Source organism: Pieris napi, chromosome Z (assembly GCF_905475465.1).
Source record: "Pieris napi chromosome Z, ilPieNapi1.2, whole genome shotgun sequence".
NCBI lineage: Eukaryota > Metazoa > Arthropoda > Insecta > Lepidoptera > Pieridae > Pieris > Pieris napi.
Genome location: NC_062259.1, coordinates 9,929,766 through 9,955,939, shown reverse-complemented (window position 1 = coordinate 9,955,939; position 26,174 = coordinate 9,929,766). Strand labels below are relative to the sequence as shown.

Here is a 26,174-nt window from a genome sequence, read left to right as displayed (position 1 = left end):
AATTTAAACAATATCGTGCACTTAAAACAAACTAAGTTAAAGATCACTGTAACGTTAAACTATAAAAATCTCATTCAATTTGGATTTGTACTTGCATATATATAATGTCAACAACGGCAGTGTTTGTCAAACATAGAAACCGGCAAGGCAAGAGATGCGTGCGTACTTTATTCGGTGCATCGCTATGTCGCACTACTATGTTTCTTTGTCACGGGGCAGTTGACAGCGGTAATATTTACTGATAAAGCAACCACGAGTAACTTTGTTCACGAGAACGACCCACCCAAAGCCCGGCACCTACAAACGCTGAACTATTTACATCTTCGAATTCGTGTTGATATCTGACGCGACACTGACAAAGTTAGTCGTAGCTGTTAGATGACTGGTGACGACGAAACACATCGCAGCCTACGTGCAAAGTTAGATATGAGTCTGAATCGAATTTCAGTATATAAAACAAATATCCATGCTAGCACAGGTACAGGGACTTGATGGTACAATTAAACTTTTGCCACAGCAAATTCCTGTCACACTGAGGTTCATTTAAACATCTGTCTACATATGCTGAAATCATTTAGATGAATTATATCGCGTCAATTGAACACATAAAGCATGAAAATGATTGTATAAACATTGTTACTGTTAATGAGGCCAATAAATCGTTAACTTTAGCAGGCTTAATTAAATTAAAGAGTATTGGGTGAAAAATACATGGTAGTACACGAATACGTTTCTGGTGTACCACGCAATGTGTTTTCGATAATAATTTTGTAAAATCTATCAAATTAATAGACATCGTAGCGGTAAAGCAAAACAAAACAATTGTCGAGTAATCGTGTGTCGTGTTAATCACTTGTTACGTGTAAACCTTGTTTTATTTGTCAAGCTTAAACGTTTTACAAAAATACCTTTAACTACTCCAACTTACATTAACATATTTTTACGAACACTTAGATTTCATACCGTAAGGTATTGGTATCAAAAGAAAGTTCATATGTGAAACAATAAAATCTCCTAATGATAAGACATGAACATGCTTTTTAGTTTTTAATTTTTTTTCTCGACACTGATATTATTTGTATTTACATTACAGTGTTAAGTTAAAATCGCAAATATTTTTAAATGAGTGGAATCTAATGTCACCTGGCCCGAAGATCTGCCGTCACCCTCCATAAAATACACAAAAAGCTATATACACTGTTAGATGCAATATTCGTATACGGAGTTGAACTCCTTTGACTTTGTTAGATTTGTCTGTACAATCGGCGGCAATGAAATGGTTTTTGGTGAAAGTGGTCGTCGTGTGTTACGACTACGGGTTGGTCGAACCGCTACGATAAATCGCTTGTCAACTTAGTAGTTTTCACCCGATCTCATTAGAGAAACAAAGAAACACTACATTAATGGATTAAGTGCGACGCTCGCTGCCTGTATCTATGTCTTACTTTTGACGACTAGTTTAGCTGATGACTCCACTTGGCCGGCGACGGTTGTGGCGCGGCAAGTGAATATGCCGGTGTCCTCTTCGTAGGTACTGCCGATTAGCAGTACTGCGTTGTTTCCTTCGTGGATCATCTGAAATAAGTAACGTCCATATAGCAATCTAATGTTTAATGGATGTGTCCTAAAACTGGAACTGAACCAGATCCTACAACTGGTTATCTTTTCCTATACATGATCGTAGTTTTAAAAGCAAATTAAAATTATTTTAATCGGTTGTGTCAAGATTTAGAATCAAAAAATTTCAGTACTGAAACAAGAACAAAAGTAAATGTAAAATTAGAAGCATTTAATTCGTAAGTGTACATTGTGTTACCTACATGAATAAATGATTTTTGACTGTTGGCTTTTGACCAATATAACAAGATGGATAAGGTGTGGCAACCCCATAACTAACTTATATAACTTATATTTATCAATTTCATCTTATGAGAATCAAAAACTTTCAGAATATACAAAATACCAACCTGGAAGTCAGGTGTTTCAGGTATGAGAGCACCTTCCCGTAGCCATTGGATGGTAGGTTTGACCTTGCTGGTAATTTGAGTTTTGAATTGTGCAGGTTGACCCTCATATACGATTACGTCACGCAACGGTGTCAATGTTGGTAAATTGTCAGCTTGATCCGGCTGCGTCACTTTCAGTTTAGCAGCCACTGTAACTCTTCCAGCTGAATTGTAGGCAACGCATTTATAATCACCCTCGTCTTCGGGGAAAGCTTCCGATATGCGTAGTGTGTAGTCGTCAGCAGTACGTGACATTTGGAAGTACTTTGATGGTTTAATCAACCTGTCTTCTTTATACCATTGTACTGTTGGTATCGGTTTGCCGACAATCTTACAGCTGAATTCAATAGCTTGACCTTCGGTGACGACGCGGTCTTTCATCGGTTCAATGATCTCTGGTGGAGCATTCGCAGCCTTAGTTTGTGGCTTGGGCTTCTCTTTAGTAGCTGGTGTATTAACAACACATTCGGCATCGCATCTAGCCTCTCCAGAACTATTTATTGCGACACACTCGTATTTGCCTGAGTCTTGAGGGAAGGCTTCGAGGATAAGAAGAGTGTAAGTTCCATCTTCTTCTAGGATCTTGTTTCTGATATCTGGTTGGACTTTCTTGCCATTTTTCAACCAGTACACATCGATCGGTTTTGTACCAGTGACTTTAGCATCAAATCTTACAAGTTGTCCAGCAGTGACGTTGACATTTTGGGCTGTCAATGTGAAACTTGGAGGAATTACTCCTCCCCTGCCCTGTCGTCGACGTTCCTCTACAACCAAGTTGGCGCTGCATTTAGCAGTTCCGCCTCGGTTTTCGGCTACTGCAGCAAATACCGCTGAATCTTCAATGAACACTTGTCTAATAATAAGAATAGATTTTGTACTGAATGTGTGAATTTGGAAATCAGCTGAGTTCTTTATTGGGAAGTTTTCTCGGTACCATTTAATTGTTGGCAATGGATCACCGTCAAACTCGACTTCGAATCTTGCTTGTTCATGTTCAAAAACACGGCATGGTTGCATTTTCTTCGTAAATACGGGTGGATTGGAAGGTTTCACAGGTCCTTCAACTATTCTCTCCTGAGTTTGAGCTTTATGTTCAACTTCAGTAGTTTCTGTCGATGTGATCTTGCGAGTTATTTCTGTGTCTCCCACAACTTCCTTTTGTATTTGTTTTTGCTTGGCAACATGCACTTCTTTACCGTGAACAGTCGATTCTAGTGGATCAGGTATTCTAGGTTTCTGAACCTTTTTAGTTACTTCTTTTTCCACGACCTCTTCTGTTTGTTCCCTGAAATACAAATGTATAAATTATAAACCAACCACAAAATAAAGACCACCAGCACCCTACTAATCAATAATCTTTACTTACAAGTTATCTTCGTATTTCTGTGCCATGCTTCTTGCAACTGAGGCGCTGGCAACTTTGTCACCAGACACAGCGTACTGATGGGAAGATTCTCGCAATCTACTTTCCTTAACAATTTGTTCATTTTCCAATTCCTGCAATTTGTTGTAATACTCCTCACTCTTCTTCTTCTTTACTGTTTGCTGCCACTCCGTATCTGGTTCTTTGACAATTTTCTGCTTGAGTTCTGGTCGATGGTCTATGACGCCCTTCCGCTGCATGGTTTGTCTCTCCTCGAAGGTTTTCTCTAATTCAGTGTCAGATCGTTGATATTGCGTTGTTTCGTCGTACCAAGCTGTACATTAAAAATATTAGTAAAGAGCAGTTCATAAACAAAGCACAACTTAGAGACATACCTTTAAAAGGTTCCGATGCTAAGCCGGTAGAAGCAGGTAGCAGCAGTTCGTCCAAAGGGAAAGGTATAGGGAATCTTAGAGGGAAATGTGCTTAAGCGTTGCGTGTGCGTAATGTTGGCGTGTATTAGTGTAGCATAATTTCGTATCTTATTCATTAAGTCATTGTAAGCAAGTTAGCAAAGCCTGTGATGGCACTCTGTATCTATATATTTGTAATATACGTACGTCTTGGCGCATTCTTCAATACGCTTCTGTAGTCATCGTGTCGTGGGATTATTTTAAGTTCGGTCGTAGCAAGGGCCTCGCCTACGGAGCTCCTGGCAATTACTTCAATTTTACCCGTATCGTATTGCCTTGTTTTTGGTATATCGAAGTGGTACATGCCATCATATGTCAGTTTATATCTAGAGCCCTGCAATATGTATATTATAAATTATAGTAAAGCCATTAAATACGCTTATTTTTTTTTATTTCAAAAGAACTGACCCTAATTCATGTTAGTACTTGAGTAGATTATGTAGATATCTATTGATTGACAATTAATAATATTTATGATTATGGAATTGAAATTGCTCTTTTCGAAATGACAGGTACGTGATTAGCTCTAGTATTTTCTAATTCTGACCGTAAACCTGGATATAAATATAACTATTTCAAATTTTAGCTATATTTTGCTGACAAGTTTATGCGAAATTTTATGAGATAGAAATCATTGAGTCAAAAAACTTTACGTTAACAATAGTGTTGCCGTTTATAAGCCACATAACACGTGGTTTCGGATGTCCGGTGACGCGGCAGCAGAATCTGGCCCATTCTCCTTCCTCTACCGTCACTGGTTCGGGTTTGCTGACGAATACTGGCGCTGTCCTTTCCTTCACCTCATCACCAGGTTTTTCTGGGACTCTGACAATGTAACAAATAAGTATTTTAACATATTACCAATAAAGGTAATCGACATTGCTAGTCTTATTTTAAATAATTAATGCGTTAGAAATACGGACTTTTAAATATTTATTTATTGGTATTTGATCTAACTAGGTTTTTGTTGTTTGGTTAGGGAAAACCCAAAAAACATAATGTAAAAGGAATTTTACTATATTTCGGTACAATAACGCTACTGTAACCAATTCTAACCAATTCGACTTAGGGTCCTTCAAGAAAAGAGCGTACCAATTCTTGAAAGGCCGGCAACGCACTTGCGAGCCTTCTGGCATTGTGAGTGTCCATGGGCGGCGGTATCACTTAACATCAGGTGAGCCTCCTGCCCGTTTGCCTCCTATTACATAAAAAAAAACCAGTAAAAAATACATACGCCTGCCATGATGCTTCCATTTCCCGTATCTTCTCGATACTCTTCATGTGTTTCGGTAACTGTGAGTCATAAACGATGCCGGGCTTTCCTGCGGTCTTGATAACTGCCCTAGTCTCGTCCATTCCGTACAAATTAGTTGCACGGCATAGATACTCGCCACTGTCCTCTGGGTACACCCAGCCGAAATTCATGGCGACGTAGCCAAAGTCATAGATCGGCGTGAAACGGTTTTCTGTTAAAAAGAATGGAGTTAGTCAAAAAGCATCATGCTGATATATTTGACTGTAACAAAAAGGTAAATTTTAATTCTTTACTGATTTATTAAACGACTCCTAAATTGCTCAAATTATACGATTTCAGTTTGCTTTTATTATTTAATTAAAATTATTTTTTAGCCCCATGAGGCTGGCAGTGCATCAAATTTTACACGCAAACTTGTCAGTAAAACAAAGATGCTAAAACAAGTCTATATTATAAAAACAAACTCAAGTGTATTGTGTTAAGTGTATTTCAATAAACGATGATTTCAATATACTTACTGTGTAGCAACGGTTTGCCATTGAAGAACCATTCTACTTTCATATTAGGATCTCCTACTGGCGCCAGCTGACATTCGAATTTAGTCATTTCCATTTCTACTAGATTTGTTTGACTTTGGATTTGAGTGACAAACCGAGGTGGTTGCTTTTTATCAACGTCATATAGATCTTCTTCAGTTAAGAACACTTCAGAGGTGTATTTTTTAATAGTAGCCTCCATTTGAGTTAAGGCTTCGGTCTTCTTCATGCCTCTGGGAACTTGATTTTGTAGAATGATATCAGGTAAGCCTATAAAAAAATTTAGACGTTGATTTATCTCGTAATCTTGTACATCATATTATCAATCAAGCAATCAATCAAAATTCGTTTATTCAATTTAGATGCTTCTTAGAGCATGCTTATGAATGTCAACAACGTTTACAAAATTCACGAAAGAGCAAGACTACGCCATCCGTTCGCAAGACTACCAGGAGGCCTTGTTCTGAGAAGAACGGGCAAGAAACTCAGCAAGTTTTGCCCTCCCTTTACATTACAATTATTCAAAGGAAAATGTCATAAACCACAACGTCATTAAAGTTACATAAGTAAAAAAAATAAAAAATCTGTTCTGTGATTTACCACATTCACCATTACACACATATTCATAACACTTCAAAGATAACAAATCAAATTAAAATTTATTACTTATATTACTTACGTTTGCAAGACACTGTTGCCTTAGTGAAATCTTCTCCGAAATCGTTAACAGCGCGGCAGACGTATTCTCCAGAATCTTCGGAGTATACATATAGAATATCCAATGAAACAAAGCCCATGTCATACACTGTGCGGAAACGGTGTCCAGATGGCAGTAGTTTGCCGTTCCTGTACCACTCGATACGTAGCCTAGGGTCCTCTTTGGGTTCTACGCGGCATTCGAACCGTATTGACTCAGATTCTTCGATTGTGTGTGATTTTATCTGGGTCACGAATTTTGGTGGACTATTGATAACAGGTTCTTCTTTGGGTCCATCACTAATGCGACCCTTTTCGAGTTCCTTGATCTTCTCTCCACTCATTCCTTGCGGTAACTGAGATTCGAAAATGATATCTCGCTTGGTGCTGCATGTGATTTTAGCGGTAGTGGTGGCCGAACCCCATTTATTAGTTGCACGGCATGTATATTCTCCTGAATCTCTAGCGTAGATGTAATCGATGTCTAGAGCAATAAATCCAAAATCATTGAGCATATGGACACGAGAGCCTGTTGCAAAAGGCCTGCCATTGTGGAACCAATCGATTCTCATTGTAGGGTCGCCAACTGGTTCTACGCGACAGTCAAAGTGAATTGGTCCACCTTCGGCTACATCGAGGTTGTCCTTAATTTCCACGATAAACTTCGGTGGGTTTGGTTTCTCATCTTCAATTGGAATTTCTTCTCGTTTGTGAAGTGTTTCTTCCAGTTTTTGGATACTTTCTGTACCCGATTTGAAGTGCGACGGCAATTGTGGTTCTAATATAATACCTTGTCTACCTTTAACTTGTAGTTTACAAGAAACTGTTGCCTCACCGTGACGGTTCGTAGCTTTGCAAGTATATAGACCTGCATCACGTTGGTACACACCACCAATTTCCAAGATCACAAAGCCGAAATCGTTGATAGTCTTTACTCTGGATCCAGTGAGAAGTGGTTTACCGTTGTGGAACCATTCCACTCTCATACTGGAATCATTGACGGGAATTAAGCGGCACTCGAAATGAGCCGAAGAATTCTCATTCAAAATAACATCAGATGGCGTTGTAACGAATTCGGGTGGGTTACCACTTTCAACTTCGGGGCTTAGGTTATCAGCAGTCCCGGCGTAACCTTCCAAAGCAGCAATCTTATCAATAGTACCCTCCATGCCTTTAGGAAGTTGGGATTCCAATATAATATTCCTCTTGCCTTGTACTTTCATTGTGGCAGTGGTGACAGCTTCGCCGTAATTATTGTAGGCTCTGCACATATATTCTCCAGAGTCTTCTGGATATGTAGGTGATATTTCAAGAATAACAAATCCAAAGTCGCAGAAAGTTCTAAACCTCGAACCAGCTTTCAAGGACTTGCCATTCCAGTACCATTCAATCTAAAAACAAATTTAGAATATTAAATACTGTTTATTTATAGATTAATACACACAAGGTAGAAAATTCTAATGAGAATTACACTATAGTATATATTAAATAAACTGCATGTACCTTTAGTTTGGGGTCATCAGTTGGTGTAAGACGAGCTTCAAAGTGAGCGTTTTCACCTTCTCTTAGGTTCTCGATGTTAGATAATGGAACAGTAAAGACTGGCGCCTTGCCCTTCGTTTCTGTAACCTCGACATCCTTTCTTCGTATCATTGAATCTTCTAGCGTCTGTAACTTTTCTAATCCACCCTCCATGCCCTAAAATGTGTAAAAAAATTATAAATACTTTATATTTATGAAATGGAATAAAAATTCACAATGAAAAGTATAAAAATGCGTACCCGCGGCAGTTGCGAGTCCAAGATCAAATTTTCTTTCGACGTGCACTTTAATGTAGCCTTTGTTGAGTCACGGCCTAATTTGTTGGTCGCAATGCATTCGTATTCACCAGAGTTTTCTTCATAACAATAGAGTATGTCCAATATGACAATACCGAAGTCATGGAAAGTCCTGTATCGGTGTCCATGTGGTAATTTCTTTCCGTTATAGTACCATTCAACTTTCAGATCGGGGTCATCCACTGGTATCAGTCTCGCTTCAAAGTGAGCACTTTGCCCCTCTACTAATTTCGTGACATCTTCTATTTGAGTTGTGAATTTAGGAGGTACTGCAGAAGCCGGTGCTGGTGCTTGATGTTGTAAACCTTGTAAACTTTCTAACTCTCGTATTTTAGCCAATGAATCTGGCTGTAAACTGTCTGAGTAAACTCCACTTCTTCCATAACAATTTATCGTCGCTTTAGTGAAATCTTCACCGTATTTGTTATATGCCCGACAAACATATTCTCCTGTATCGTGGTTTTGGGTGTATGCTATATCCATCACTACAAAACCGAAGTCAGAAATAGTTTTGATTCTGTTAGAGTGTCGTAAAGGTTGTCCGTTATGATACCATTCGATCTTCATATCAGGATCATCTACCGGGACAACTGTGCATTCAAAGTGAGCTGATTGACCATCTTTGAGACCTTCAATATTTTGTATGTGGGTCGTAAATCGTGGTTTTTGCCCTTTACTTTTGTCAACACATTCGAGTTTGACGCTTATTTCAGCTTGACCCCACTTGTTGGTGGCACGGCATGAATAAATACCAGAATCAGTGGTCTTTGTACCAAGGATTTCTAGAACAACCATACCAAAGGCATATACAGTGCGAATACGGTGACTAGCTTCAATTGTCTTTCCGTTATAGAACCACTCAATGACCATGGTTTGATCACCGGTCGGTATGAGAGATGCTTCATAGTGGGCAATCTGTCCTTCACTAATATCAAAGATATCTTGGAATACCGTAGTGAATTCAGGTGGTCGACCTGTATCGTCATCAGGCTTCTGCGAGGGCTCCTTTCGGAGAGAGTCTTCAAGGTTTTGAATCTTCTCCAATCCTTCTTTGCCTTTGGGATGTTGAGTACGTTCAATGAGGTTATCCTTGCTACTGCAGTAAATAGTCGAAGAAGTGAAAGCTTCACCTCTCTTGTTGTATGCTTTACAAGTATAGATGCCGCTGTCTCTTTCATATACATCAGTCAAATCTAAAGTAACAAAACCGAAATCGCTAGCAAGCTTAAACCTCGAACCATGTTCTAGAACCTTGCCATTAAAGTACCACTCTATCTTCAGGGCCGGGTCATCCTTTGGCTCAACTTGTCCTTCCAAGTGAAGTGGTTGACTTTCTACAAGTTGACATTCAGCCACAATCGGAACAATCCATTCTGGTTTCGGATATTCACTGTCAGGTACAGATGATCGTCTTGATTTGGCTAATCTAGCTTCTTCTGCTTGTTCCACAGCTTCTAAACCAGCCTTACCTTGAGGATGTTGAGTATCAAGATAGATTTGTTTATCACCAGTACATCTTAAGGTGCCTGAAGTTGTAGCAGATCCTTTATTGTTTGTGGCTTTACATGTGTATATTCCTGAATCCTCCTCGTACGTATGCATTATGTCAAGCGACACGTAACTGAAGTCATGTGTACTCTTGTATCTTGTACCCGATGGCAAAGGCTTGTTGTTAAAGAACCATTCAACTTTAAGAGTCGGATCGCGCGATGGTTCCACATTGCATTCGAAGTGAATATTGTCTCCTTCTTTACAGAGGATATTGTTCAAATGAGTAATAAAAACAGGAGTTTCATACACAGGTTCAGGAGAATCTGGTTTAGTTTGTTTCGGTTGTTCTAAAGCGCCAATACGGTCTAAAGATTCAGGGTGTAAAGTGTCACCCAGTAACCAATGACGATCTTCAATTTTTATTGATGCTGTAGAAACAGCTTCTCCCATTTGATTCACGGCTTTACAGGTATACATACCAGAATCGTCGTGTCTTAAACTATTAATAGACAAAGTCACTAAGCCAAAGTCAAAAGTACTCTTAATCCTGGAACCTGTGGTTAAAGAAACTCCATTTTTGAACCATTCAATTCTCAAATGTGGGTCTGTACGTGGCTCCACTTGGGCTTCGAGATGCAAATGTTGTCCTTCAACGAGCTTATCATAGCTTTGTAAGTGTGTGGTGAATATAGGTGCTTGTTGTACTCCCAAGTCTACAAATCTCTCTGGGACTTGGTTCATAGATGCTTCCTTAAGTTGGATCTTCTCCCATGATTCAGGTCGCATGGCCTGGTCAATAATAGTAGATTTTGTCTTTACTTTAAGTGAAGTTGAGGATACTGTACTGCCAGCCTTGTTAATAGCCTTGCACATGTATAAGCCCGCATCATTAGATACAACTGAATTGATGTCCAATGTGACGAAACCGAAATCGTGAGTAGTACGGAATCTCGAACCTGAAAGATCGAAAAACACATTGAATAGTTTTAAACGATCAAAGTTTAATGTGATGTCAACTAAGAGAATATAAAATATACTTACCCATCTTAAGTTCGACTCCATTAATATACCATTCGAAACGTAAACTTGGATCACCAACGGGTACCACTCTGGCTTCATAATGAGCATGTTGGCCTTCCCACAATTCTGAAGGTCCTGTTAGAACTTGTGTGAATATTGGTTTTTCAAATTCTCTGTCAGGTTCTTCTCCTTTTTTGGGTTGGGGTTGTTCCAACTTTTGGATCTTTTTCATACCCTCTGGATGTTGCGTTTCCAATTGGATAGCGGCTTTAGCTATAAAAATAAAAAGCTTAAACTATATAATAATTACATACTGGCTGCTGAGCATGAATGGGTCTGTGTAAAGTCATAGGGACTGATGGTCATGTGACCATGCCGATCAACCCATCAACAATACAAATTAAAGTATGTACTTTAAATCGTATTGTTGACGGGTTAGATAAAATATTTTTAGATTTTTCTACAACTTAGAGACGATTTGAGCAAGCTGAAATGAGATGTATATAACCGTTGAGAGTCAAGCCGTCAAGAGAGGCTCTATCATATCAGCATTATCAACATTTACGATATACACTAAATATATATAATATAGACAAACAATATTATTTCTCTGTAGTACTCACTTTTGATTTTCATTGCAGCTGTGGTCACAGCTTCTCCAAGTAAATTAGATGCTCTACACATATAAACTCCTTCATCTTCATCGCGAACGTGGTTAATTGTCATGGACACGAATCCAAAGTCATGAGTTTTAGTTATTCGAGAGCTGTCTGCGATAAGTTTCTCGTTCCTAAACCATTCCACTTTAAGGGTAGGATCGCCAACGGGTATCAACCTACAATCCAAATGTGCAGTCTGGCCTTCCTGGATATTGTCAATATTCTGAAGAGGTTGTGTAAACACTGGCCTTTGTCTCGTCACTGGTTCTGGGATTTCCGGTCGCTTAAATGGTTCAGCAGATTCCAATTCTCGGATCTTTTCTAAGCCTTCTGGACGTTGAGATTCCGAAATAATGCTTCCTTTTGCGGTTACTGTCATGGATATGGTGGAAGTACACTGTCCGAGAGCGTTTATTGCTTTAACTGAATATTCACCAGCATCTTCTGGTACGCAATGCTGTATATCCAAAGACACGTAACCAAAGTCAAAAGTGATATGGAATCGTGACGCAGATTGCAGAGCTTTACCGTTATGGTAGAATTCTATACGAAGGTTGGGATCATGGACAGGTTCAACTTGACACTCGAAATGAGCCGTTTGTCCTTCAAATACATGTGTCGTTCCTCTCAATTCAGTCACGAATCTGGGTGGGTATGCTTTGGGTTCTTCTACCTCCATTCTTGATGTGTGACCTTGGGCTTCAAGCTGCCTGATTTTCTCAAGCCCATTAGGATGTTGAGTGTCTAAAATTATATTTCTGTGCCCTGCAAAATACATACATAAAATTATAAAATATATTCGTTTAATTATATTAAAGGAAAATATCAGACTATTTGTTTTAACAATACGCACCTGCAACCTTTAACGTGCAGGTATTAACTGCTTCTCCAAGTTTGTTTGTCGCTTTACACATGTAAGTGCCAGAATCTTCTGCATATGTGTACAAAATATCTAACGCAACATAACCGAAATCATGAGTCGTTCTAAATCTGTGGCCAGTCTTAATTTTTTGGCCATTAAGGAACCATTCAATCTTGAGATCTGAGTCATTGATTGGTTCTACTCTCGATTCGAAATGAGCGTGATCACCTTCTTTCAGGTTTTCAAGGTTTGTTAGAGGTGTCAGGAAGACAGGCCTTTGACCTGGTTGTTCTTCCTCACTCGGTTTAGGTCTTTCGTATTTTTCCAGCTCTTGAATCTTCCTGAGACGTTGCTCATCCAATGTATCAAGGTAAAGGCCAGCTTTAGCTAAAATAGATAATAATAGATAAGAATAGTTAGTTACATAATGTTTTATGGTTATATATATCTTGTACGTGATTGAATAAAAAAAACACTCTAACTCAGGGCATTCTTGCACACGTGTTCATTGTAAGTTACTATTACAAAAGATCATGTAAAAATACGTGAAAAATAAATGATTTTAATAATGAATCAATGCTATCTTGACTCCTACTATAAACTTATAACTTACCATCTACTTTCACAGAGCTTGTCGTAACAGCTTCACCAACAGCATTTCTAGCTTTGCACATGTACGTTCCAGAATCTTCTGCGTAAGCGTACAACACATCTAAAGCCACGTATCCAAAGTCATACGTTGTTTTGAATCTATGACCTTGTTGAATAGGCCTTCCATTACAATACCATTCAACTCGCATTGTAGGATCATTCACTGGAGTTAAAGTTGCTTCTAAATGTATCGGTTGACCTTCAGGCGCTTCAGCGTTCTTAATAGGTTTACCGAATTGAGGCTTTTCCGCAATAAAGCCTTCGTCATGGACCACCTTCTTGTAACGACTGTCATCTTCAAGGTACTGGATCTTCTCTAATGCACCTTGGTGTTGCGTATCTCTGATGATTGATTCCTTAGCTGAAATTGTCGCGATTTAAATAATATTAGGATAAAAAAGCATAAGAAATATAAAATCACGGTATAAAGTTAATTTTTTGATATTTTTTTAAATACTTACATTGCACATTTAAGTTAATAGACGACGTTGCTTGTCCTAAATTATTGATAACTTTACACGTGTATTCGCCAGAGTCTTCTCCATACACAGTTAATATATCAAGCGCCGCAAAGCCAAAGTCAAAGGCCGTACGATAACGATGGCCACTTTGAAGAACCTTCCCATTGAAGTACCATTCAACTCGCATTGTTGGATCTGGGTAAGGCTCTATTCTGCATTCATAATGCGCACTTTGCCCTTCAACTAACTTGCTAGGCCCATTTAATTGTGTTACAAAACGAGGGGCTTGGTTAACTGCAACTTCAATATCTTCTTTACGCTGGTATCTTGATGTGTCTTCCAGCTGACGAATTTTTTGCAAAGCCGCTTGGTTTTGGGACTCTAAGAGTAGGGATGCTTTAGCTGAAATAGTGAGGATATTTTTAAAAATTACCTATTTGAGATGCTTACTATATTATTAGGTAACATAAATACTTTCAGTACGGGTTTGTGAAACCCAAGTTATATATTTGTATTAGAGTGTATGTGTAATCTTAACATTTTACTTACACTTAATTACATTAGGACGTAATAGTAGATATATTGTATAGCTCTGATTCCCAGTGCCATATAATATTAATATAATACTTACATTGTACGAATAAAGTCGACGAGGTCACCGCCTGTCCTAACTCATTTACAGCACGGCAAGTGTAAGTGCCTGAATCTTCGGGATTAACATACTTCATGTTGAGAGCGACATAACCAAAGTCGTGCATTGTGGTTATGCGGTTTGCTGAAAAATTTATAATTTTGAATAAATTGTAAAAAAAAATTTTACGATTCTCATCTCATAAACTTATTTATTTTAAAGAATTTTGAAAAGTATTTGATGAATTCTTTTTGAGACGCTTATTCGTAGTTGGCGTTGTAATAAAACGTTACAAGAATCTGACGGAAAAGGTGAATAAAATATCTGGCCTATTATATATTATATTTTTTAAATAAAAAAGGGAAAAGGAAAACTTACAGGCTGTTATAGGTACGCCATTGCGCAGCCATTCTACTTTAAGTCTTGGGTCGCCAACAGGAATCAATCTTGCCTCAAAGTGAGCTGCTTGGTTTTCGGCTACTCTAATATCTCGCATAGGCATAGTAAATACTGGAGCTTGTGACACAGCATCTTCTGGAGCGCTAGGCTTGTGGTGCCTCGAAGTATCTTCTAGCTGGTGCAACCGCGGCAATGCTTCTTGGTGCTGTGATTCCAAATAAATCGATTTTTTCGAATGTACGACAGCTGTAGCGGAAGTGACAGCTTCTCCAAGAGCGTTAATTGCCCTACAAGTGTAAACTCCGGAATCTTCCGGTAAGCAAGACATGATGTCAAGCGCAACAAAACCAAAATTATTGGTTTCAGTAAATCTAGATCCACTCTTCAGAGGTTTGCTGTTGTGATACCATTCTACCTTCATCGTAGCATCAGAAACTGGAATCAGTCTACACTCGAAGTGGGCACGTTGTCCTTCTTTTATTTCAATGTTTTTCAAAGATGTTGTAAATAAGGGCGCTTGTGTCGTTACTTCGTCGACAAAATCGCTTCTTTGATACCGAGATCTATCTTCTAATACTTGTATTTGTTCTAATCCGGCTTCATTTTGAGTGGCACGAATAATATCTGCAGTTTCACGGCAAGTAAGCTTGCAGCTTACTTCGTCGGTTCCTAGTAAGTTCACAGCACGACATGTGTATATTCCAGAATCTTCTGCAATACAATCAATGATATCGAGCGCTACATAACCAAAGTCATGAATAGGTCTAAATCTGTGACCAATAGTTACTGGTTGGCCATTCTTGAACCATTCTACTTTTAAATTTGAGTCTGTGACAGGTTCTAATTTACATTCAAAGTGCACATGCTGTCTTTCTTTTACATTTTCCACCGACTTTGGTTTAGTGACGAAGCGCGGCTTCACATGAATCGACTCATCGACCACCTCAGATTTTTTGTATCGAGAGGCATCTTCTAGATATTGTATCTTTTCCAATCCGGAAGGATGTTGGGATTCAAAGATTAAATCCTTTTTCGCCATAACCCGTAATGCACATGAAGTAACCGCTTCACCCAACTGATTAGTGGCTTGGCATGTGTAGACACCAGAATCCTCCGGGTAGACACTGAGAAGGTCAAGAGCGACATAATCGAATTCATAAGCAGGTCTGAATCGGTGTCCTGTCTTTATGGGCCTGCCATTACAGAACCATTCTACTCTCATAGTTGGGTCTCCAACAGGTTGTAAACGACATTCTAAATGCACATTTGTTCCTTCTATTGTCTCGATATTGTGCAATGCTCTTGAGAATTGTGGCGCTTGCATCACTGTTATATCTTCTTGCACTTGTCTGGTACGACGCGCTGCGTCTTCAAGCATTTGAATCTGTTCAACTGCTTGCTCATGTTGAGTATCCGTCACAATGTCTGATCTTTCAATTACACGTACCATAGCCGATGTGTGTGCAGATCCTAAATGATTAACAGCTCTTACTGTGTACTCACCAGAATCTGAAGATGTGGCATGAATTATATCTAGAGCTACGAAACCGAAGTCATAGTACGTTCTAAACCGAGAGCCCACGGTCACAGCTCTGCCGTTATGATACCATTCAACTCTCATTGTAGGATCTCCCATGGGCTCAAGACGACATTCAAGATGAATGTTCTTCCCCTCTGAAATCGATTTAGGATCTGACAAGGGTTGCACGAAGACTGGTTTGGATTTCGAGATTTCTTCTATGTGGTACATTGGTTCAACAAACTTTGATTCTTCCATTTGACGAGTTTTCTCATATAATCCATGGTGGATGCTCGTAGTATCGATGCTGGATCGCGCTAAAAAGAAGAAAACATTATTTATCATACTCTTATGAAAATCATTTTAAATATGTATTATAGTAAAAAACTTACTTTCAACAACCATAGAAGCGCTCAGTTGAGCTTCTCCAGAAGCATTTCTCGCAACAACTGTGTAGACACCAGCATCTTCAGCCCTAACATTTGTTATATCCAGGGCGACGTAGCCAAAATCATGATATGTCTGAATGCGATTAGCTGATTTTATTTGCTTTCCATTAAAGTACCACTCTACTATCATAGTCAAATCGCTCTGAGGCTCAACTCTTGCTTCGAAATGAGCACTTTGTCCCTCGACAATCTTGTTTGTTCCTTTAAGTGGCCCCAAAAATCTAGGCTTTTGGGTTACTTTAACCTCTTCTTCTGATCGTTTTAAATATCTGCTAGAATCTTCTAAGTACTGAATCTTTTCTAAGCCTCCAGGGTGTTGAGATTCAGCAATAACATCTTTCTTTGTAACAACTGTCAAATTAGCACTAGTTGTCGCTTGGCCTAAAGCATTATAGGCTCTACACGTATAGTTACCAGCATCATGGATGGTAACAGACTTAATAGTCAGAGCTACATATCCAAAATTAAAGAATGTGGTTATTCTTGAACTTGCTTCAACGGCGCGTCCATCCTTCAACCACTCTACCCTTAGCGTAGAATCCCCAACTGGCTCAAGACGAGCTTCAAAGTGGGCGAATCCACCTTCCTTAATGTTCATCTGATCTTTGATTGGAGTTTTAAACTCTGGTCGTTGCGTACTTTCAGGTACTTCTTGGTAATATCTCTGATGTTGTTGTTGTTGATAAGCTTCAAGTTGCTCAGTCTTTTCTATGTATCTTCTCTGTTCAGGTATGCCGAGATCTTCAGTCACGGTACTTCTTGCTGCTACTCTGATAGTTGCAGTGCTGATGGCTTCACCAAGTTTATTCACAGCTCTAACTGTGTACGAACCTGCATCTTCAACCCGTAGGTGCATGATGTTAAGGGAAACGTATCCGAAGTTGAAGATTGCTGTGATTCGCGAGCTGGCTGTGATTGATTTGCCATCCTTGTACCACTCCACTCTCATTGTTGGATCACTTACAGGGGTTAGTTGAGCTTCGAAGTGAGCGTTCCTACCTTCCTGTAATTCACCAAGGTCTTGAAGTGGCCTTATGAACTGAGGACGTTGTGATATTTGTTCTTCAATAGACTCCTGATGTTGATATTTAGAGTAATCTTCCAAGTGTTGTATATACTGTAAACTTTCAGGATGTTGACTAGTGCGTTCAATAGTGGCTCTTGGAGTAACTTGTAGCATTGCTTTCGTTTCTGCGATGCCCGTAGAGCTGACAGCTCTACATGTATATTCACCACTATCTTGAATATTAAGACTGAGCATGTCAAGAGATATGTAACCAAACCTAAAGATTGATGTAAATCTGGAACCTGAAAAAATGTATTCATAATTAAAGAGGATTCGTTGCGATCTAAATTATAGGTTATATGATTATAATATAGAAAAATATATACGTACTGGCTTCTATACTTTGACCATTCTTTAACCATTCTATCTTCATGGTGGGGTCACCCACTGGTTCGATTCTCGTCTCGAAATGTATTTTTCCACCTTCAGTTTGAGTAACACTTCTTAGAGGCACAATAAACTGCGGCGGTGGATAAATTCGATCTTCCTCGCCAGGAGGGACATATGGTCGAGCTCTTTCCACGTGCCTCAAATAAATAATTTCGGGTCCAGGTGCAGGCCTGAAAATTTAAATTGTTTATGAAAATCACAATATCAAATATAACAGATTTTACATGAAGGTAATGTACTCACTCTGGCTCAATTATTTTTGTAGGCCGTGGTAAGTGCAGACGTTTTTGTTCAGGCGGAGGCTCCTTAGGAACTTCAACGTAGAGCCTTGCCCGAGTGGCGGTGGAACCTGCGACATTCTGAGCCGTGCATTGATACCACGCCGCATCCGACGCCTTAGCTCGCGGAATATCTAATGTCGAGGCCCCACCTTCGGTATTGATTCGTAATTCAGGATTGGGTATAATCGGACCACCGTCCTTCTGCCATGTGATTCGTGGTGTAGGCGTGCCAACAGCACGGGCATTCAATATTACAGGTTCACCCTCACGTACACTCAGAGTACTAAAACGTTCAATGAACTTTGGAGCGACAACTTGTTCCCTTTCTATTACATTTAATCTACACTGGAAAGAAATTTCTCCACTTTTATTTCTTGCGACACATGTTACTACACCACTATCACTACGGTCGACATTGGTAATCATAAGAGCGTGATTACCAGATTCGTTAACTAGAATTTTATGATTGTAGTCGTCTCGAATTTGTCTATCATTAATGAACCACGTGACTTCTGGGTAAGGTCTGCCGGTGACGCGGCAATCGAATCGCGTCATTTTGCCCTCCGTGACATCGCGATCTTGGCAGACTTTTACAAATTGCGGAGCGAGAGCTTTTTCACTAGTTTCTATTCTTTCAGTCTCAATTTGCTGATTGTTATCCATTGCGTACTGAGATTTTTGATCTTGTACGTATGTCTCATGAGGTGATTCGACAGCAAGGTACGCTGATGAAACGACACATCCATTAGGATTTTCAGCCAGCAAGGTATAGTGACCAGAATCAGACTTTTGTACATTTCTTATCCTAAGTATCGTTTGATTGTTCGTGTTTATTATATTATGTTTTGAAGAGTTTACTAGCCTTTGGCCATTCTTGAACCACGTTGTACGAGGTCTGGGATTACCGGAGAGTTGTACTTGGAATTGTGCATCAGTTCCTTCTTGAAGTTTAGAGTTCCTTGGCTTTTGAGTTATTTTTGGTGGAGCTACAGGTCCTAGGGACTTATCGATTTCTGTACTAACCTGGATATCGCTTTCGCTGATATATCTTTTCGTAATTGTTTCTCTAAAGGAAACTTCTCTTAACAGCCTATATTCAAAAGTATCAACTTTAAAGTCTTCAGAAGCTGAATGGTCAGTGCCATTGGTATACGCAAATTTTTGTGACTGTTGTGATTGTTCTGTCATATATTCATGAGTTCCATATGATTTGTGTTCAACACTTTCACTTACGTGTCTGTAACTTTGTTGTTGAGATGCTTGTTGCGTAGGCACAGGTACACCCTCGGGTTGAATGTACACAGAGCAGATAGCTTCACCATACTGGTTTCTTGCTGTGCACGTATATTCTCCCTCATCACCGGGTCCAATTTGTTTGATTAATAACGATACATCACCAGTCTGTTCATTGTAAATCATACTGTACTTATTACATTCTACTAATGGTGCTTTTTTTCTGGTCCACGATACCACTGGCGTTGGATTACCTCTGAGCTTCCCTTCGAATTTGGCGTTACCGCCTTGGGCAAATCTAGCATTTTTAAATATTTGTTCGAATATAGGTGGAGACGGTTCCCCTGGCCTTCCAGCTGTGATGGGTACACGATCGCCACCAACAGTTCCAACTGTAACAAAATAAATAATAGTGTTAATTTGTACAATATTTGTATATTTTAAATACGGTATATATAAGGACATTATCATATTGAGACACCTATCTGACTAATGAGGCATGGGATAAACGTGTCTAAACCCAGGTCTATGATGCAGATATAAAGCAGTGTTAATCGCTAAGCCACATTAGTGCTATCATAGTTATAATGTAATTCGCAAGGCGCATATGAATGAAAAAAGATAATATTTTTAGGTTTAACAGCTAGCAGAACTGTATTATAATTCAGGTCTATCAGTCATCTAAACTTACGAAAGAATTTTCAAAAATTAAATATATAAAGAATAATGTGATATTCTTGGCGTGAAATGGAATTTTCGCAGATATTATAAGATGCCTCTAAGTATGTCGTGTTCCAGTGGTGTAATTCTCGGATGCGCGTGAGTCACGTTCGTGACGGACCGCGCGTACAAGCTCTCTTCGTGCGTCTATTTTTGTGCACACCAGTCGGATCTTGTTACGAGTACCATTTTGGTCCAAATTTGTAATGTAACTAATAATATTATGAACAATAATATTTTGTTGGCTTTATTGTTTAGAAACATTGATCGAAATAATATAATATTGTCGGTAATCACAGAGGTAATCTTTTGTAACATAGCAAAAATTCCATGTATACCTAGTGGATACTAATTAAATAAGGTAAGTTCACCCGTTAAGTAAAAAATTTTTTTTAATAAAAACGTCAATAACACGTCAATTATCTTATTAAATTAGCTCAATTAAAAGTATTTCCTTTTATATATTTTACCTTACCTTATGCATTTCAATCATTTATAACATAATTTAGGTAATTAACTGGCATCAGTAATCCCTAATAAAAAAACCAAGTGATGTCATTTAAGAACGATTTGGATAATTCTGTCAATATTCGTGACGCTGTCGCAAACTTAGAATTGAATGGTAATTAAATCTCAATAGAAACTCGATATGGGTCAAGGTCAAGTAATTTTAATGTTAAGGAAACAAACAGGCTCAAACCGATTACGTATTGTTTTATTTATCAGTAGTGTATCCCATATTTAACGCGCCGCTACCAAACACTTGTATATTGCGTAGGAGTAGTTCCATGTTGGGCGGACTTTGGCTGCCGCCCAAATATTGCAAATATGATCTTTATATATTACGAAGCAAATCATACGTGCTTCATAAATTCCTATTAATACAATGCTAATTAATTGAAGATTTGGCTTAGCAAACGTGGTGTCTATTTATAAAATATTACGTATTGAACAATAAATAATTCTGAGTTATATTGATAATGTACTCTAAGCTTGACCGTGTACCTACTAGCAATGCGTGCGCCATATGGTCAGTGGCCCTATTACATACATACTTCAAAATATACGTTATGCCCTACCTTGACTTCACTTAAGAGAGATAATCAAGTGATTTAAAATTCAGCCTTATTTGTTGAGATACTTTCAATATTTCTAATCGACTATAGTTTTAGCTTTATATTGATAAATTGATAAATATTTAAATTACAAATCAGTTGGAACAAATCGAGCTAACGTAGAATTATAGAATTTAATGAAGAGTCCGTAATAATAGTGGACATGATAAGTCAGAAACTACAAGTAATAGTTAACGGTGATACGGAGAAAGCAATAACGAATAACGTATCATGTCTGCATTAGGTCGATACAATCTAGTGTGATAATATATGTAGCGGTATATAAAAAACATTAAACAAACAGTTATCGTTTAATGTGAATCGGGGAAAGTGAGCTTTAAACCGTTTGCCTTATTAATTCGGAGATAAGCCGAGTGAGTTGGGGTCGCGTGCCAGTCAGGTAATGTTGCGTGTGAGTGCTGTGTATGTTTTTACTATTGCGTCGATTGTATTGAGTAACTATCGAGATTGTCGTGACATAGCCACAGCCTCAGTTCCGCTATCAATGTAACTATCTCTGATTGAATTTACGGTCAGTCACCTGGCTTATACTGGTGTCGTAACATATTTAATAAAATGTCTTGCGCTGAATATGGATCGCGGCGATTTCATTTGAATTAATAAATTTATCTATCACCATTAAATGTATTTAAAGACTCAATTGTAGCTCTGATTATGCAAATAAAAAATATCTATCATAAAACTTCTCGTTATCTCAGTCAAGGTAAAAAAAAGTTATATTTTAATAGTTCTTAGATGCAAGAACCGAGACAATCTACAGTTAGGCTGTGTTAATTGAGCGATCTAGTTTCCACTTCGTATAAGTCGTAGTTACATGGTGGGTGACCCTAATATCTGGTTACTTTCCGCAGTTAACGAATTTTAAACCGTCAGTATAGTTTCCAGAAATATAAAATGCCTAATATAAAATCTTATAAAATCTTTGCAGCCAGTATTGTTATCTGGTTAATACATATTAAAATTTGAAATTGCAGCGCATTCATATCAAAATTGCAAAGCGAAAGTGGAATTCTTCGTATTTAATTTTATAAATAATTACAACTCAGTTAAACGTTTTAATTAACCGCATTATTTCTCTTTGTTTTTTTATAGACATACTCAAGAGTGCGAATAAAAGTAATTGTTTTTATTCATATAAACAAAACTATAATATTTGCTTTAGTAGCAAGAATCGTAGATCACTCCGTCAGTTTAGGTCATAAAAATGTCTGTATGCTAATATTTTATTTTAATAATACTATTTTATTTCAATGCCAGAAAATAGATCTCATGGTGACGTTACCAAATCTGAAACATGTTTTGTTTTACTTTACTTTTACTTGAGTAGTCATTTCCTTTACATATAAGAATTTTTTAACAATTAACAATAAATGCGAAAGTTTTGTAGGTAATGTTTTTACCGCTTTTTAAACTTACATATTAATATTCTTTTCTTTCTCTTTTCATTTTATTTATTTATAGTTTAGCTTTTTGTATTCTATGGTCGGTTTTAGTTTTTAAAGAAACTTGTTTTATGCCTATTATACATCGCTTCAAGCACCTAATTTTAAATGTCTTTGAACCTAAGGTTATTTCCCATCCGTTCATCGTGAGGAAAAGTGAAAAGTCAACGATACAATTCTTAGTTTTTCACTTCATAATAATAGCGCTATTATTCTGTCATTCTCAGTAAATTGAAATAGAAAACAGTGTATATAGAACAAAAAGAAACGTGCGGGACATCGCACTTGTTTATATTAAAAGATTTTTCGAGAAAGATTGTAGATATGTAGAAATATAATTATATACTACAGATTTTTTGTGATCCTATTTTGTTTTGATGTACTTAAGATGTACTAAATAACTGTCCCGTCTTAGAAAAACAATGCAAAGCCTAAGTATTCCATAGGACCTACTTCATTTAATTTAAATAAGGCCATCGGTCTAAACAACCTTAATTCGTACTTAATATTAAACATTTGACAATGTGAAAAGAAAATTCAAATAATTCTTGAGCTATATGAAAGTATTTCAAACGGTAAAAAAAATATTTCGACAAACCTATAATTAAATCTCCATTTTTAAATAATTGTATTAATTCATATAAAATTTACTAACTCATCTTTTAATTTTATAAATGAAATCATTTTAATCAAAAACTCAATGATAAAGTTTTAATTATTATTATTAATAGTGTAAAATTGAAAATGAGTCACGCTCGCTTTCATTCTTTTGTTTACTATTGTAATTTTTCTTGTTGAAAACGTTATATTTAAACAACTGGTTGTTGACGGTTAAAATATTTGAATTTTAAATTATAATACCTAATCAAGATTTTGCATAACAAATTTTTTAAATATACATTTCTAACAATTCAAAACATCCAAGGAATCCTTTGGAATGTGGCAAAAATGACTAAGAATTATTTGATCTAATCTATTTGTTTTGACAACAAGTGTAGATATAACCGCTCGTCTGGAACCTATTAAGTCATAGTTACATGATATTGATTATAGTATAGATATGTTTTATGAATATGTTTTAAATCTGGGTTCCAGTTCGTTAACTTCTTCTAAAGCTTTTTATTTACCCGTCTGACTATTCAAAATATTTCTAGTATATACTAGGTAAAAACATAATTAGCTACAGGAAAACTCCAATACGAAATTACGAAGTGTAAAAAATTATAAATACAAAGAAGGTTTTCATTGTTAATATTTAAAACCTTGACCACGTAACATTACATCAATATTCAGCCTAGTTTCTTTGTAACGTAGTCTTCATAATAAGAAATTAATCCTTGCATGGAAACATATCTGTGGGATCCATATATGGATACGAGTTTGCGCCATAAAAGTAAACAAGTTTTAATGCATGAATTCGCACTGCAACCTTAATGGAGAGACCAGTGAACTCACACGCCGATAATGCCGGCTGGTTCACCATTTAAGATTTAATAGTTGCATAAACCACCGGAACGGGGTCGAAACGCGGCGCAGCCTTTATTCTGCGGTGTGAGTTTACGGTACCCTCTGGCAACCACAATGTTGCAATTCGCTTACAAGTTAAAATTTTTTTCGGGCAATGAGACAGTGAGATCATTTCTCGAAAGTTAGTCAGAAAAATAAGTGTGAAAATATGCGAGTGTTAAGAGAGCACATTCCTGCGCGCGGCGGGCGCGAGCCATCGGCGCCCACGCAATCCCCAGAATAGCCGATCTATCTTGCTCGAGATGTAAAAGCGCCTGCGCAAATAGTGGCTCTCGTCTTTAGTTTCTTCCTAGTTACTTAAAATAAAGAAATCTAAGACAGACGGCGCTCAGACTGCTACGCCGGCGGCCTTCTTCCATTGACCCATACTTATTGATAAGTTAAAACAAATGATAAATATATACATCGCACAAGCATTGTTTCGAGTCTAAGTAAAGTATGAAAGTTAGATGCGGTAAAAGACAAGCTGACGAACCTTGCTGCGTGAGCATCTGAGTGAAGTGCTGGGTCCGCTGGACGCGTTCCTGCTGCTGCACGATCTGCTCGCGGCGCTCGGAGTGCTGCTGCACGGAGCGTTGCTCCGACCACCTCGACTGCTTCTCCATCACGCCACCGCAGCCACAACGCACGAAAAAACTCTCACTCGACGCTATAGGTCCTTAGCGGTGCTCGCCCGATATGAAATAAAAACGCCACTGCGAAAAACTTATACTAGTCCACGGGTTCATTTAGCAGAAGTCAAGTCATTATAACCCAGTCCAACAACCAAGACGTCGGTCGATTGCGAATAGTTAGCGGGTAGTGCGGAGCCGCCGGGCGATCGGGCGCTGCGCAAGCGCCGCTTCTCTGGGGCGGGGGGCGACCGAAATACTGTGGTTATTTTGAGACGAGCGCACTCCCGCGTACCTCCCTCCACGCGCCTTCACACCCCACTGCAGACCTCTTGATCCCTTTTCGAACACAATAACAAATAAAATAGTTAATTCATAAGACAACACTAATTAAACTCTTGTTTCGTCGTCGCTGTAAACACGCACCGATAATTCACGACATTGGTATTATGTTTATTTTAAGAGTTTTATAGCCACGCTTTAATTCAATTCACCAAATGAATATAATCGTTTGAGTTTTTAATTAATCATAAAAATACATCTTGTATCTGTCGTTTTGGTTTAAAATTAGCCCATTTTTGAACATTTAGATAATAAATTACACAATACTATGTTTTGTATTTACACTACTAATTATTATTATTGCATGGCAATATATACTTTATCAGCTTGTCTAAATAATATAATGCTATGCATTGAATAAATTCATTAAACCTAATATTAAATACATGTTATACCCACTTAACTCTACGATCCTTTCGTCTGTATGGTAAACTTGGTATATTTGAGAACCATGGCACATCGTAGTATTGAAACGTGCTCTAATATTTCAGTATTAGAATATACCTAAGTATAATTAGTTAAAAAGTGCGATGTCCCCACGCGTTAAAGCTTTAAGCTTGGTGGTAGTACATTATTTTCTTCTACATACCGCTTACTGTGCGATATGTTACTTACTTTGATATTATATTCAAACCCCAACAAAATTATGTAATTCTGAAAAATTTCATACAAACTTAGAAGTTCTACTTTAACTGTTATGAGTTTTTTGCTAGATAAGCCCTCGACTCAGTCGATTTGGCAACTTAAAAGGATCCAAAGGAAATTGTGCAATAATGTGTTTTGATTTGTACAGCTTTCTTACTGCCTCACGAAAGCTCTGCATTGGACGAAATCAAAAAGCTTTTTTATTTTAGTATTGAGTTTGTTTTCAGAGTGTTCATTATTTAAGAATCCTGTGACACGTGTTTATCTATTATGTACATACTAAGAATGAAGCGCGTTGAGATACAAAAATAAATGACTATCGCAAGTAACTATTGTAGTTATTATTAATTACGTTTACCGTCATTTGGCATTTATTTAATATTAATATAATGATAACATTGCTACATTTTTTTTAAATATATTAACGAAATTGTTCATGGGAACTTAAATTAAAAGATAAAACGGCTCAAGT

General features: G+C 37.8%; 1 protein-coding gene across 1 annotated transcript; it reads right to left on the bottom strand.

Moving 5' to 3' along the window:
• Nucleotides 1-181: 181 nt before the first annotated feature.
• On the bottom strand, nucleotides 182-24,886 carry LOC125062442 (titin). Its single transcript, XM_047668378.1, has 21 exons — nucleotides 24,580-24,886; nucleotides 18,009-19,671; nucleotides 17,706-17,935; nucleotides 16,253-17,617; nucleotides 14,321-16,177; nucleotides 13,943-14,086; nucleotides 13,312-13,713; nucleotides 12,813-13,211; nucleotides 12,191-12,586; nucleotides 11,302-12,102; nucleotides 10,700-10,951; nucleotides 8,111-10,614; nucleotides 7,833-8,027; nucleotides 6,313-7,720; nucleotides 5,616-5,903; nucleotides 5,077-5,308; nucleotides 4,496-4,667; nucleotides 3,990-4,176; nucleotides 3,373-3,703; nucleotides 1,968-3,291; nucleotides 182-1,575 (listed from the first exon to the last, which is right to left on the bottom strand). The coding sequence occupies exons 1-21, from the start codon at nucleotides 24,707-24,709 to the stop codon at nucleotides 1,435-1,437; spliced, it is 14,421 nt and encodes a 4,806-aa protein (XP_047524334.1). The 5' UTR covers nucleotides 24,710-24,886; the 3' UTR covers nucleotides 182-1,434.
• Nucleotides 24,887-26,174: the final 1,288 nt, after the last annotated feature.

Bases quoted from the DNA above. Each gene is read 5' to 3' on its own strand.
- LOC125062442 (XM_047668378.1), bottom strand. From the start codon at position 24,709: ATGGAGAAGCAGTCGAGGTGGTCGGAGCAACGCTCCGTGCAGCAGCAC. The intron at 3,704-3,989 runs GTACGTATATTA...TTTAATGTACAG, and splicing joins ATTGAAGAATGCGCCAAGAC to CTTGGTACGACGAAACAACG. The intron at 3,292-3,372 runs GTAAGTAAAGAT...TTTGTATTTCAG, and splicing joins CAGAAATACGAAGATAACTT to GGAACAAACAGAAGAGGTCG.